Genomic DNA, 15,973 nt, shown 5'->3' on the forward strand with positions numbered 1-15,973 from the left:
ACTTGAGAGACCCACCTTATCCTTTAAGTATCCAAGAGGTCATTGCTTTCGGCAGGAAAGTCCTCCACGGCATTTTGGAGCAGGACCTGCATTGTGGCTGCCCCTGCTTTCTGCTAACAGATACAAAATGCAGCCACTGTTTATAGTTTCCAGAAGCAACTGGAAACATTTTTGTTTCATCAGCCTCTTCCATCTAGACATTCTATGCCTTGGGTGGTTATACAGTTCTTAAACCTATTTTTAGCTGGTGTTATTGTATGATTGCAAATCACCTTGGGACTTAAGCAAAAGGTGATTCTTAAATTAATAAAGCAAACGTAATAATCCAGTGTATTTGGTATATTCCATTCATACTCATATGGGAAAAGTGAAGGTTGTAATACAGGAGGACAGTGATTTTGGGGATGTTTATTTCAGCCATGGAAACAAAGAAGTATTCTCTTGTCGGGGGATCAAATTGGCGGTGGACTGGTTTTTGGAAAGAAGCCACAAAGATGTCACGGTGTTTGTGCCAGCATGGAGGAAAGAACAGTCCCGACCGGATGCTCTCATCACAGGTATACTTTGCTCTGCCTTCATCTTGATTTGAAAAGGGTTGCTGGTCAACCAACTTTTACTCAGAGTAGACTATCCATTAATTTCAGTGAGTCTGCTCTGAGTAAAAATTGAGTGCAACGCTATGGGATTCCAGAGTACACAGTAGAATCATAGAATCATAGAGAGTTGGAAGAGACCACCGGGGCCATCGAGTCCAACCCCCTGCCAAGCAGGAATCACCATCAGAGCACTCCTGACACATGGTTGTCAAGCCTCTGCTTAAAGACCTCCAAAGAAGGAGACTCCACCACACTCCTTGGCAGCAAATTCCACTGTCGAACAGCTCTTACTGTCAGGAAGTTCTTCCTAATGTTTAGGTGGAATCTTCTTTCTTGTAGTTTGGATCCATTGCTCCGTGTCCGCTTCTCTGGAGCAGCAGAAAACAACCTTTCTCCCTCCTCTATGTGACATCCTTTTATATATTTGAACATGGCTATCATATCCCCCCTTAACCTCCTCTTCTCCAGGCTAAACATGCCCAGCTCCCTTAGCCGTTCCTCATAAGGCATCGTTTCCAGGCCTTTGACAGTATTTTGCATGGAATACACATCAGGCTGGCCTCATACATTTTGCCATAGAGCAGTGAGTTATAATCCAGACACCATATGAAATAATATCACTACATTGCTTCTGATCCTGCGATTTGCCTCCCCGCTAAAGTACTGCGAGACTAATAAATAAACATGTAAAGTGGCCAATAATTCATTCTCCTTATGGTTGTAACATATTGCTTGTACAGAGAAAAATTCATATGAATGAGTCTGTGCAGGGTTGTAGAACCTCGGAAAAGCTGCTTGTTAATTATGTAAGGCCCTTGCACCGAAACCTTCTCCAAATCCTTTTGAACATTTTTCAGAGTTGGGCCATCTTATTTTCAGTTTGCTTCCAAAGTTTTAATGAAAGGCCTTATATTCTAGTCCTAGGATTCTATTCTGTTTCTTGTATTTGAGTTTTACTAAATCATGATTATGAATCATAAATCCTTGGGAAAGGGTATGCACATAATGCCAATAAATTTTAGACTCTTCCCTTTAACACTCAGTATACACGAGGTGAGCAAACGGTTGTTATTTGGGATGCATTTTTTCTGGGAAGATTGTATCATTGGGAGAGGGAAGATGCTGAAATCCTGATTTTGATAAGACATTTGGTTTAAAAACATAGCTTGTGCTTAATTATATGTTTTAAAAACATAGCTTGGGCTTAATTATATTTTAAATGGGAAACTTTTTTTCTGTTCTTCTGTTAAGTATCTTTGAAATCAAGAACCCCTATTTAATATGTGTTACTAGAATTAATTTCAGTATTCCTTGCTCCTAAGTGTACACATGACTGTAGATCCTGGCAAATGTAATTTATGTTTATATATTTTTAACGTGTTGCTGAATATTAGTCATCTCCTTCCAGCAGGCTCAGAAGTGCTTTTGCTAAGTCATTCTTCTCTGAACATCTGCTCTCTTGTAACAGAGCTCAGTTGTAGACCGAATAAAGTTCTGACCTCAGTGCTCTGCTTTCCCCCCTTTACTATATCTAGACCAAGAAATCCTGCGTAAATTAGAGAAGGAGAAAATTTTGGTGTTCACCCCTTCCCGCCGTGTTCAGGGGAGAAGGGTGGTGTGCTATGACGACAGGTTCATAGTGAAGTTGGCCTTTGAGTCGGATGGCATAATTGTGTCAAACGATAACTACAGGGATCTTGCAAATGAAAAGCCAGAATGGAAGAAGTTCATTGATGAACGGCTGCTGATGTATTCATTTGTCAATGACAAGTAAGTTGTAGTTTTTTTATAAAAAAAAAAATCTTGCTGGAAAATAATTGGCTGCAGGACTTGGAGCATATACTGGATTTTATAGGCATACATACACACCTGGTAACATTTCTGCGCATGCAATAAGCTTAATGGATCTTGTGCTTCGGTGGTGGTCAGCTTTTTGCAATAATAAAAATACAGCCTGCTCTCCTTTCATGCAGAGCATTTATGAGACCCCTGCCCCATTGAAAATTCTTGTAGCTACATATAGAGTTGCAGCTCTAGTGTAATCTTTCTTCACCTATTCCAAGACAAATCACTTCTTTGCTGTGGTATGAGCAAGTGGTCTTTTGGTACATGAACCAAAGCAGCCTTTTCCCCCTGGCAAATAGTTGCATGTGTGTATTCAACAATTACGTGCTCAGAACAGACCCGTTGAAATTAATGAACGTACTACACTAGGTCCATTAATTTCAATAGGTCTACAGTGTAAAGGTTAGTTGTATGTTCACAGCTGCTTCTAAAAACAAAGATAGGATCAATGTCTGAGAACGCCCTTTGCCAGCCTCGCCCTCCAGACCCAAAAATGTGGACTGCACCAAGTTAGCAAAGGCTGTCTTGGAAAACAATTTCTCGAACTGATGAGACCTTTTCTCCTTCTGAGGCTTCATGAATGTAGATTGCTATAACATTCGACTCAAGTACTGCTTCTTCTGTTTTAAAGATTTCTAAATAGTGCTGACTGGTTAGGTTTTAAGTAAACTGCTAACCTTGACATTTGGTTTGAAAAGTCTTCTGCGTAGAGATCCACAAGCTGGAACTGAGTTTAAGGGGGAAATACGTAATGCTATGACACTAGCAGCTAGAATAGCCTGGCTTTGTGAATTAATTGAGTGAGGCTAGAGTTTCAGTCTTAAAACATAGTCTTAATCATGTCTACCCAGAAATAAGTCCTATTGAGTTCAGTGTGGCTTACTCCCGGGTAAATTGAGTTAGGTTTGCAGCTCTAGTTTACAAGGCTGTTTTGTTTTCCAGAACAATATATGGAATGCATCTTAAATAATCTGGGAATACTTAATATCCTATTTAGAAATAGAAAGTGGTATTCTTTTCAGATGTTAAGACCAAGAATGTGGGTTACTGAATGCCTTGTTTATTTAATTATTAAATATGTATATATCTTGATAGATTTATGCCTCCTGATGACCCCCTTGGCCGCCATGGCCCAAGCCTGGATAATTTTCTGAGGAAGAAACCTATTGTACCAGAACATAAGAAGCAACCATGTCCATATGGTAACCTTTTTTTCCTTACTAAACACTAATTATATTTTAAGAAACAAGGCCCGATTGCTTGTTTGGGTCTGTGTAAAACGTGTCTTTGTAAAACGTTGCTGCGGAATTTTGTTACAACTTCCTTTCAATAATAGGTTCTTGCCCTGTTGGCTTTGCTGAAAGACATTCCCAGAGTTGGAACGCATATTTCTGGAACTGTGGTTCACAACACCATTGTGATCATGAGCGTATAATGTTCCCCAGACCTAAATTTAAATCCTTGCCTGATCAAGACAGCATGAGTTCTTCATTTTGAAAATGGGAGAATAATAGTAGCCTGCAATATAGTGGCTACAAAGTTAGAAATCAGAATAATAAACAGCAAACAGACCAGTGTGTATAAACACACACACTCTCTGTGTTCAGCTGGTATTACTGATGCCACATCTTATCTAACTGCAGAACGTTTAACTATCCTAAAAGCATCCTTGACCTGTGATTCAGTGTTATTTTCATCCCCTTTTGTCTTCATGCCGGTGTAGAATCACATTATCTCTTTCTCTCCCCCCCCCCCCCCTCGTTCACTTAAATCTCCAAACGACAAATTTGCAGGGAAGAAATGCACTTATGGGCACAAATGCAAATACTACCACCCGGAAAGAGGAAATCAGCCTCAGAGGTCAGTAGCGGACGAGCTTCGCGCCATGTCCAGGAGCACAGCTGCCAAAGCTGCTAGCGAAGGAGGTCTGGTGAAGAGCAACAGCGTCCCTTGCAGCACTAAGATAGATAGCACTTCGGATCTCAAGCGAGCCACTCCAAAGAGGCAGTCGGATCCTAGCATAAGGACTCAGGTCTACCAAGACTTGGAGGAAAAGCTTCCCACCAAAAACAAGTTGGAAACCAGGTCTGTACCTTCCCTAGTTAGTATACCGAACTCTGCTGCTGCAAAACCCCAAAGTACTGCACCTTTGAGCAATGGCCTTCCCTCCGGAGTTCATTTCTCACCTCAGGATCAAAGAGCGCAGGGGCCGTATCCTCCAGTGTTGATGGCAACCAAAAACCACGGAACGCCAATGCCTTACGAGCAGTATCCCAAATGTGACTCCCCCGTGGACGCCGGCTACTACTCTATGCTGAACGCCTACTCCAACCTAAGCATCTCTGGCCCGCGAAGTCCCGAAAGGCGTTTCTCTTTGGACACCGATTACAGGATTAGCTCGGTAGCTTCCGACTGCAGCAGCGAAGGGAGCACCAGCTGCGGCAGTAGCGATTCCTACATGGGCTACAGCGACCGGTCCTACGTCAGCTCTCCCGACCCCCAGCTGGAAGAGAACTTGAAGTGCCAGCACATGCACCCCCACGGCCACCTGAGCTCGCAGCCCTTCCTGCAGGGCTACCACGAGACGCTGACCAGGGTGCAGAGCTACAGTCACGAAGAACCAAAGCACCACCACAAATCTCCGCTTCCCTACATGGCGGTCCACCTCCAGCATCCCACCGTCGGCGCTCGGTCCAGCTGCCCCGGCGATTACCCGGCTCCCCAGAGCTCGCCCCGCTCCAAGGGCAGGCACCTGGGGAGGGCCCTCGTGTCCACCCGAGTAGACAGCATTTCGGACTCGCGTCTGTACGACAATTCCCCGCTGAGGCAACGGAAAACGTACTCCGGCCAGGACGGACTTGGCGGCTGGGACAGGCAAGGCTACGGGGTCGACGCGTATGGCTACCGCCAAACTTACTCCTTGCCCAGCAACCCCAGCCAGCCGTGTTACGATCAGTTTGCCTTCCAAAGCTTGCCTGAGCAGCAGGATCAGCCTTGGCGGATCCCTTACTGCGGGATCCCCCCGGACCCGCCGCGGTACCAGGATAACCGAGAGAAGGTCTACATCAACCTGTGCAACATTTTCCCTCCCGATCTTGTGAGGATCGTCATGAAAAGGAACCCTCACATGACGGACGCTCAGCAGCTCGCTGCGGCCATTTTGGTGGAGAAATCTCAGCTCGGTTATTGAGGACATGAGGATGATGCATCTTTGCGGTGTCTTAATAGTTCCGTTTCAGCTGTAACGCTGAGGGAGGTTTGCTACAATAGCATGTGTGATCTCCTTCTCAGCAAGGAGGTTATATAGTAATCCATTTATGTGAAATAACTGTGCCATGGAATCTGTATGTGCAACCCCGTGCATTGGAAATGACAGGTTTTAATTTAAATTCTCACTTGGATTTTATTTTTTATTTTTGAAGAATATTTCATGACTGGATAAGAATCTTTCCAGTTTAATATATTATTATATCTGTGGTCTCTTAATACGTTTCTTTGGTGCACCGGGGGGTTTTATATGCAGCACTTTTTATAACCTCGTTACGTGTTTATTAAATTAATGGGTGTTTTTGTCCTTCAGAGTGCAAAAAAAGTTTTCTTTAAAAAAAAAAAAGCTGCAGAAAACTAAAGAGGATTTTATGCACCCAGCAAATGGTTTTTTCCCCAAGCTAAGCTTATTATGAACTTTTTAAAAATTGCAATTAAGTTATTTTATTGTGTGATCTTTTTGCTATAATCATTTTATTTATAGAAAACAAAGGTCTTTTACAGCACTGACTATTTTTTTAAACAATGTTTTGAGTTACCAGTTTTAATGTTGCAATGGGTAACAGTGTATTATTAGTACTTTATAGTATGGCACATTTTTGTTGGTTTTTGGTTTTAAGTGACATTATTTGTTTATCACTGTTAATTTTTGGTGCACGCAAGAGCAATCACTGATGGAGAAATCTGCCATGATTAATTTATTATGTAGAAGGCAAAAGCCTTGGATGCAGATTTTGAAGATGTTGCGCTCATCCGACTCACACTGTCTAGAATTAGGCTACCAATATATCAGTTTAGGCAACTTATCCACACTTTCATGAGTCAGAAACTGAGATTTGTTTTTGTCGTGTCTCTTGCTCCTCTAATTAATTCGCAGGTATACTGGACAAAATGTGTGGTTTTTTTCATACCTGTTTTTAAATGAAACTAATTGTTCTCGATGCAATTTTTTTTTTTTTTTTGTATATAAGATACTGTGTATTTTTCATGCTATTTATCAAGGCTGGCCTGAGAAGGTTTTATGTTGTGTTGACGATATGCAACATTTTTTTATAAACTGCACTATAGTATAATATAGCATTGTAACTGAGAACAGTCCATCCTTTTTGTAAAATACTGTAGATGTTCTCAAAGTTAGTTAGTTTGTCTGGCCTGCTGTATTGTGCAGGCATGGCTCTTTCTGCAAACAACATAGATTTAGAAGCAGACAGAACCGTCTCTTCTAGTATTAGTAAGGGAGATTTCTGGTTTTTAAGTCGTGGGTTCTGCTAGCTCTTCTAAAATGTAATCTTGCATAGATAGAATAGTACTAGATCTTGCAGGCAGTAACTTATACATAGTGAGCGTAATCTTACACACTAGGATTCCCTGCAGAGTGACCTAATGTGATGTTTCCCTAGTTGAGCCTTCAGCAACCTGGCCCCTTCCAGATGTTTTGGACTTCCAGCCCCAGCCAGCAGGTCCAAAACATCTGCAAGGCACTGTCTTTGCAAAGGCTGCTCTAGTTTATCATCTTATTGCTGATAAACCAGGTGCACAGCTGCAACTTGAAGACCCTGTAGAACCAGAAAGTTACCTTTTACTGTTGATACAAATTGTATCTTTAACTATGATAATTATTTTGATTTATAGATCTAACTTTAAGGAAAAAAAGGAAAAGGAAAAACCACGCACAAATGTGTAAAGATAATTTTAGACTTTGGGCAACATTTTATTCCTTATTTAAATGAGAAAAAACCCCTGTAGATTTCAAATCCTAAACAGTCAAATAGGCAATTAGTTGGGTTCTTATTGTAAACAATATTCTCTCTCTCCCACCCACCTATTTAAATATACCTATTCTTCTTCTTTCTTCTTCTTCTTCTTCTTCTTCTTCTTCTTCTTCTTCTTCTTCTTCTTCTTCTTCCCCTCCTCCTCCTCTTAAACCACGTTGAATGAGATCATATATAAAAAAATAATGATAAAATGCTGCCTGAAAAGAATATCCAAGCACCTTTTGAATAGGAAAACATTTTTCACTACTCGTGCAACACCGTGTGTTGCGAGAAGTAGGATTTTGGTATACAGTAAATGCTCCTGCAAAGCATTGTGCTTATAGATGTATCCAATAATCTGAACCATGTTCAGCTACTTTAATTCAGGAACTGTTCTTCTACACAGCTTTCACTGTTGACTAGTGAGACAGGATCTCAGTTCTGTCAATTCAGCTGCCCTCCTCTGGGTACTGTCTTAACACTCCCTCCGTCTCCCCTTGGGGAGAACTTCTTGCCCTGTCTGTTTTCTTTCTTCTCAGCTTCACTGTTTCTTGTCTATACGGAATGTGTTTTAAATGGAGAGGGTTGTACGCTGCATACTTCTTCCTGCGTAAGCCCTCCATTAAACGAATGTGGTTTGCATCAAAGCAGGTCTCGTTCATCACGGTGGGCTTCCGGTGGACAGTTTCCACCTGCAATTTGTGTGTTGTTTATAGCTTATACTGTAACCTTGAACTTGTATTGACTTTCTATATTCCTTCTGAAGTATCGGTGGATTCCTGACCCAGTGTCTGCAGAATGCGGAACTCCTCTCTTCTGGAATGGCACCATTTTGTATTTATTGTTGGCCGGCTTACCGTATTTTACATGTTTATGTCTGACTGCGGCGTGGAGCCTGATCCTGCACTGTATACTGCAATGTGAAGTGAGCGTCTTCCGTGAATGTGTGATGCAGCTTGTGACTTTTGCTGGGCTGAAGATCCCAGAACTCCTGGAAGCTCTGTTTCAGCATCTTCCTTCAGTGTTGATATCTGGTCTTTTGTTATTGTGGCCTTCCTTGGGCTCCATTAAAAGCTGGTATAAAAAACAAAAACACACTGTTTTCTGCTGCAAGAACTTTGCATGTGTGCTTTTTTTACCTTACAAGGAGCTCCAGGCTTTGAAGGACTCAAAGCTCCTGTCCTCCGTATGCCCTTTCCCTGAAAGCAAATGGTTGGCTGTGCCATCTCTGTCTCCATCGATTTGACTATGACCGGTAGCAAGCTTTTCTGGATTCAGAAACTGCTTATCTGCTTCTCCAGGGAGCAGCATGTTGTTTTGCGCACACCAAAAGAACTGGAGTCATTGGGCAGCTCTTACCAGCAGGCAGCAGCACAGCTGCTTTGCATTTTAACCACATTGCTTTCTGCACACCACCTCCTATGAACCTTGGCTCTTCTAAGTTGCTCTCTTTCTCCTTTGACGTTCCAAAACTCGGGACCCGCAGCCACCCTCCCCCTCCTGGGCTGGCTTTCTGTAGAATATATATGGTAATAGTTTGCAGCAGTTGTAGGACAACATGGAAAAGGAAGGAACATGCTAGGAAGATGTCAGGTCTGTTTGATGCCAATTTATTGATGCAACTTTTGGGTTGGATCCAAATTTGCACACCAAGTGTAAGTGAAAAAGCATGTCTACTCATATATGGGGGAAGGGACAAAATTGGCAGAGGCATTTTGTTCTTTGGGGAAGGTGTCTTCAGGGGATGGGGATGGAACTGGAAAGCAAGCAGAGCACCCATGTGCAGAGGGTGTTATAACTGTGAAGTTAAAATATGTGATATATGATCTTAGGAGGTTAAATACCTGCTTTGTTTTAATTTATTGCAATATACAGACACTGGTACACTCAGTCCAACTTTGAAATTTGAGCTGAGTTTTATGCCATTATTATCATCACTATTGTTTGGAAGTACTTAACAGAAGGGATGGGAAATTTACCTGGAAACATTTCAGGGTTTTGGATTTTTGGGGAAATCATATGTGTGCATGTATGTAATTATACAGTGTACTTATATCATGCTCAACCACATAGAAGCCCCTTTTAGATCTACCTATGATGGCAAGGTTAAACTCCTTGCCATTCTGTGCATGCATCTCATTAACATGTTTGGAACTTCTGGCTATTTTTTTTTTACCTTCTAATATGACTCCAAAGTTACGAGAGTTTAACTCCGTTAGGTTTTGCGTGTGCGTGTTTAGCAAATTCTGACACTATGAATAGGTCCATGGGCTTCGTTTCTGAAAGCGGAGCTCTTCACTTTCCAGTCCTGCTGTCCTCTCCCAGTCTAAAAGACAGTAGTAGTTTTTCCCCCCAGAAGAAATAAGAATATATACTATGTGAATTTTCAAAATAAGGGGGTTTGTGGCATCTTTGGAGACTGTAGCAATTTCTGCAGCATCCATGATTACACCTCCTGGTGAGTCAGCAGGTTTAAATCCTTCCCAAGTCTCTTCTGAGAGACAACGCAAAGGTTGTATGTGTTATATCGCATTTTAAGTGTAAATTAAAATGGAACGTGATTAAGGACTCATTCCTTGTGTGCCTTTATTCTGCCTTTTATTTAAATTTCCCCCTTCCTACCATTTCTTTCACCTCCTGCCGTTTCTCTGTCTTTATGGCTTTTGCTGTTTTTATTACTCTCAGAGTTTTCATTCCTCTGTTTTCCTTTTCAGTCTTTCCACATTCTTTTTTCCTGCCTCTTTGTGCCTGCTTCCCGTAAGGATTTGACTTTCTTTTTGCCCCGCATCCATCCTCTCTTGGGAGATCTTTCTGCCCCTTTGCATCTCAAATAGAGTATTCGCTGCTATTCCCCAAGCCAATCACTGCTGTGGCCTCTGAACTGCACATCTTCCTAGAGAAGATACAGTTTAAGTTTTTGAAAATATCTGGATAAATCTGAGTGGATATTTCTTAGTAGTATTGGAATGGTAACTATCCAGTATGTTAATCGGATTGTTCATCTGTATTTTAAAAATAGCTTGGGGGAATATTTATTTTGATATATTGCGTATATTTATCTGGAAAATGTATTGATCCTAACATTTTGAGGGAGAATAATAGGAGAAGTTGATTTTCTGTTTTAAAATTGGGGGAAGAGCAGAAAGGAAGTACGTATTTTAATAGACCCTTTTAAAACAAACCTTTTTGGCCATACATCTTAAAAGGGTTAAAATCCAAAAAGTGTTTTGCATTTTTCATGCTTTGTAAATGACAGAAATGTTCACGATATCGCACACACACCCCTTATTCTGAGTGCAGATTGATCTGCATTCATCAGTTCTAAATGAAACTTTGCTTGATAATAGAGCTTTAATTAGACTTGAAACATCGTCGTTCAAAATTATGGAATTGCACTACTGAGGTGTTGATAACTCGAGACCTTTGGATGTTTACCAACATTTACTGGACTTTCAGAGGCATGTGATATTTATCAGAATTCCTTCACAATTATCAACAGTATTCACATTTGGGGCATTGGCTATAGCATACGCTTATGGGAGAACATTTTATGACCTTAGGAATGTACATGTTGTGTGCCTGGGGGAGGGGAATAATGTTTAGAAGAAAGCCCAACAAAGTTCCCCAAGATTACAAAAAAATAGCCTTCAAACTTACTGAAGTTTTGTATTTGTACAGCTTTAAAATACTTAACTATGTGGTATAGCAGTAGTTTGAATTTTCTTTCCATCTACTTGTATTCCTAGTTGGATGGGCATTTTGCAATTATCCTGGAGCTAAATGTAAGGAATTGCTTCTGGTGATGATGAGATGTTTTAGTTACAAGTGTTCTTAAGGGGTTTTTTTGGGTGGGGGTCATCGTCATTGTCGTCCCTGCATATTCCCCTCAATTTGAACTTGTTGGGATCTTGTCTATTTGGAAACTCCTATCTGTAAAAAAAGAGGACCAACATGTCCATGAAAAGTTTGGTGCAGCAATTGTGTACTCTTCACTGGCTGTTCTTAAGCTGTGGCTTTTCACATCAAATAAAGCAGTACATGGGCATTAGAAAAATAAACGAAGCATGTGCATGGATTCTATTCTTGGACAAAAAAAAAAAAAGCATGTATATGGACTCTACAAAAATATAAAAAATTATTAGGTTCCCCCTCCCTTCATGGTTTGACTCTCCTTATTTCATACTGATGCTCTCTCCAGAACAGCATGAAATCGTAAGAACTATTTGCTTGAGTTGTCTCAGAGACATTCCGCAGAGCTAAAAGGATTTTGAACACTTTGCATGATATTAGTAGAAATCTGGATCATTTTAAGGTCAGATTCTTTGACACTTTCACTCAGCCTCTCCCCATCCCACCCCTTCTTTAGTAGCAAAAAGTGTATCCTGGCATTTCAAATGAGAGGTGAACCATGCAGTAGGAGATCCTATATGAGCACCTTAGGCTAGAGAGATCACCTTTTCGTTCCTCTGTGCTGCTGACATATATGAAGTACACTGTATCATGGACTCATTGTGTGACCTTGGAGCAAGCTATGCCTTTTCTTCAGCAAGGGCAAAGAATCTGAGCCCCAGTGGCTTCAGGATTCTACCTACATCCTCTGCAGCCTTGCTGCTTAACACACACACACACACACACAGAGAGAGAGAGAGATAGTGTTTTTGTGTGGCTGGCATATAGTCTTGAACTGTGGTTGTACCTCTGGCTTGCCTGAAGGATGCCGAGGTATTCATATTGGAGGAAACAAAGCTAAAGACAAATGATTCACTACCTGGAGAGATTGGCAGGCCAGAGATTTCTGCTCAAAAAGCCACTTCAATCTGTACGCTGCTGCACCGCTCTGGCTCTCATGTAATTGTACTCCTTTGCGTAGGGGCAGACCATTCACAAGCAGAGGCCAAAAGCGAATGTTAAAAGCTGAGTCATCTCCTTGCCTCTTGTTGCTTGCTGAGGTTTGGACAATTACACACAGCAAGGTTTCCAGCAACTGCGTAACAGGAATGGGTCACGTGGAGCCCTCTCAATGTTGATGAATGAACCCCACATCCCTGGCTAGGACTGGTGGGAGTTGGGGTACAACATCTGAAGGGCTGTAGGTTTCCCACTCCTGGCACAACAGCTACGGATAAGGAAGGATTAAAGTCACCAAGCAGGCACACAAGCATCAAAGATGCATTTATTCAAGTACATAGGTAGAGACAATTTGCAATATATGCATATAATGCCCATTTGAGCGATAGTGAGGAAGGGAATCAATCGGCTGTAGCACCTTAAGAGGAAAACTCTAAAAAGATTCATTTGCCTGTGACAAATTATGTTGATTTAGGTTTTTATATGCCATCAAGGCTTAATATAAAATGTGTAAAAATGAATAATGTAAAGGCAAGAGAAACAGCAGTCACTTTTACATTTCTGATTCTGCCAGGGTTCATGCAGAGAATATTTAAAAGATCCCACTTTTAAAGAACAGTTTGCCATCTGCTATATTGATTTCCATTATAGCTGCATAGTAAACAAAGGTTCTGATTCTTCGGCCTTTGAGGAAATAGTCACAGCCATATTTTGGGGGGGAAACATGCCCCCGATCCAACGCTTAGGAAAAAACCCAGTTACGAGAACTGAACCAAGAGATCTCCAAAGCATGAGTTGCTCTCCATCAAGAAAGTTGACATATACTTTGCACCTCTTGTGTGTTTAAAGGATTGTAAACTTTCCCGAATAACAGAAGTACAGAGGCAGGCCTGGATAGACCTCCGGTTCTTCTGCTGTTCCTGAATAAGTTTCTATCCTAAGGGTTGCAAGAGATCGTACTTTTGTAACCTGCACAAAGACACAGAAGAAGAAAAACCAAGAAGATTTAATAAGGAAACAGAAAAGAGCCACACCCACCACATTTATAGCTGCAGAAGCACCTAGAATGAAAAGAGATGGGTTGTTTCCAAAAGAAATTCACATTTTGCTTTTCAGAAGAAGAGTGAAGAAGTTTAGACTAGGAGGCCTATCTGGCAGCTGTGGCAACTCTGCATGCACTTGGGCGTCCCGTTGAAATCACGAGGATGTCAGAGCTCATAAATTGATACTGCATTCCAGCTAAAATGTGCATTGACTTGGCATGCAGCCAAACATCAGCAATACTACTAGCAATAAAAGTGTGACTTTTGGAAGGCTCTCCTACACTTTGACTAGCCTAGTGAGCGCAAGGAGCTACCATAAGCCCTACTCACATGTTCAAAGGATGCACCAGCTTCACCACTAAGCTTTGTGAGTTGAATCCAAAGGTCTCAAAGGGGATTCTTCAAGCATTCAGGAAAATGCACTAAGAAGCCTCCCGGGGATCAGGGCCCCAGTGGTGCAGAAAACTGTTGCAGAGAGGAGTCTAAACACACTCAAAGACCAACCACTTTGACCTCAATGTACAACAGTTGGCAGCAGAGCCAGTGGGGATTTGGGGGTGGGGTGGGCACTTACAGCCCTGGACCCCCTCCAAAAGTTTTTGGAAAACCTGAATAGGGTGCTATGCTGGCATACATACCAAGAGTTGACTATCCTTGCCAAATATTTAAAGTGCCTTGAAGGTTCGCTAGCAGTTTGGTATGCTGACAGTGGTTATTCAGGGTATTTTCCAGTTTTCAAAACCCTTTTTTTAAAAAGGCAGAATTCAGATTGTACCTCAAACCTTATAAATGCAACAAAAACACTGATCAAGCTAAGGGCAGGCAAAAAGCTAAATATGACACAGTCTTGGAAATAACCACTGGTAAGTTTTGAGGCCCTCCAGAACTATTCTTTTAGTACTCACCCTTTTGTTTTCCACTTTCCTTATTGCCTAAAAAAAGTTCAGTTTGACAATCAGATCATTGTCGACTCTGCCGCGTTTCTCAAAAGCTCTGCTGTTTCTGTTGATGGCAGCCATTGGCTGGTAAAGGGGCACCAAGATATACCAGCTTCTGATGCTAATTCATGACATCAGCACCCTATCAGTCATACCAATGTACTGATCGCTATGCCCTGTCCAGAGCTCCATTTTGCCTGCGCAACATCTCTTGGACACAGCTCTATAAGAATACTACTGCTTTCCTAAAAGCCCTATGAAAAGTGATTTTAAAAGGGCATTTTGAAGATCCCCAATCTCTTAACGTTCCATCCTGGCACGTGGAAACAAAACATTGGAGCCCTCCAGAATGTGAAAAGAATTTTTCCTCCTTAGTGGTGGGGCTGAATATCTGCTGGTTATCGCTTGCTGCGTTTCCTCTTAAACACTGCAGCAGCTGTATGGAAACACTGCTAGCACAAAAGGTGGACTGTGCATACTTTAATAGGTGGAAAGTATGGTTATATTTATATTACGCATAGAGAGCTGCATATTGCAGCTTCACTGTAATGTCTCTCTCCCGAAAGACCTGCTATATGTTGAGGGCTTAAAACCGATGTAATGGATGCAGAGTGTTGCAACAAGGCATCCTGTGGACTGAAAAGCAGGTGCGTCTCTGTACGATGGCCAAAAAAGAAAAGAAAAGAAGACAAATGATGCATGGGGTGGGCATCATTATGGAGATAGAAGGGGTGCACTGCAGACAAAGCCGAGCCCTGCTGCTTTCAATAAGGCAAGGGGCTTTGTGAAAGCACATCCCCACTGCAAGAAATGGCCCCCAAGGGAAAACAGAACAGAGGTCCAACACAGAGCCAGCAGGACTGAAAATGGAGTGGGATGTACGCTTTGCCCACAGGTTATTTTGCATATCCCTGTCCAGCAAAGCAACTACGAGTAACCAACTGCACACACCAGGCAAAACAGAAAATCAGCGTTTTTTATGAATAAATCATTTTATTTCACCTCTTGTCCTCTCCTGGTAATGAATTGACATCGCCCGCCCTCTTTTTTTGCTTCCCCCTGGGAATAGTGGGAGAAGTCATCTTTATATTTTGAGGTGGAAAAGTCACATTAACAGTAGGAAAGAGCCTGGTGGATTCAGAATATTTATTCCGCCCAAAGAAAGGGCTTCTGAAACTCAGAACATAAAATATACATTGGACGTTTCTTCAGCCTTACCTTGATTCTATTTCGGCGAGGAAAGGGGGAGGCGGAGAACATGCATCTTATCCCATTAGGTGGAAAATGTGTGTGAAATGCAGTGCATGGTTGAGGAGCCAGGATCTGAACAACGAAAACCTACAGACAACGGTCCACAATGATAAACAACAAATACATTGCACAAAGGGCCATAGAAATGTATGCATGCCTGTTTTGTATGTGTAGTGATTTTCTGTTTGAAGACGGCCTGTGGAAAATCTAGTCTAGTGCTACAACCTCCATCATCATCATCATTATCCTCAGCCTCATTTGTTTCTTCTCTCTTGTCCAATGACTTAGCCAAATAGTTGCCTTGCTACTGCTGGCCACCAGCCGGGGCCCTGGCAGTGAACTACAATGAATCCAAGATGAGTCTCAGCTATAAAAGCCAATGCCTTGGGATGATCAGTGCAGGACAGCCAAATGGACTGCTTGTTCTGCAA

At 41.8% G+C, this 15,973-nt stretch overlaps 1 protein-coding gene and 1 long non-coding RNA gene across 9 annotated transcripts in view; one reads left to right on the plus strand and one right to left on the minus strand.

Moving 5' to 3' along the window:
- Positions 1-11,520, plus strand: part of ZC3H12C (zinc finger CCCH-type containing 12C) — a 57,213-nt gene extending 45,693 nt beyond the window's left edge. For all 8 annotated transcript variants that reach the window (XM_083436297.1, XM_083436302.1, XM_083436299.1 and 5 more), the window contains 4 exons: positions 418-557; positions 2,132-2,366; positions 3,537-3,643; positions 4,235-11,520. In XM_083436297.1, the coding sequence (XP_083292423.1) occupies positions 418-557; positions 2,132-2,366; positions 3,537-3,643; positions 4,235-5,631 (1,879 nt within the window). In that variant the 3' untranslated portion in view covers positions 5,632-11,520. The remainder of the gene's footprint in view (positions 1-417; positions 558-2,131; positions 2,367-3,536; positions 3,644-4,234) is intronic.
- A 1,098-nt stretch (positions 11,521-12,618) lies between these two features.
- LOC310675920 lies at positions 12,619-15,973 on the minus strand. The gene is made up of 2 exons (XR_014510318.1): positions 15,510-15,973; positions 12,619-13,279 (listed from the first exon to the last, which is right to left on the minus strand). It is a non-coding gene; the product is annotated as an uncharacterized lncRNA (long non-coding RNA).

This window comes from Podarcis tiliguerta (assembly GCF_965153285.1).
Source record: "Podarcis tiliguerta genome assembly, chromosome: 4".
NCBI lineage: Eukaryota > Metazoa > Chordata > Lepidosauria > Squamata > Lacertidae > Podarcis > Podarcis tiliguerta.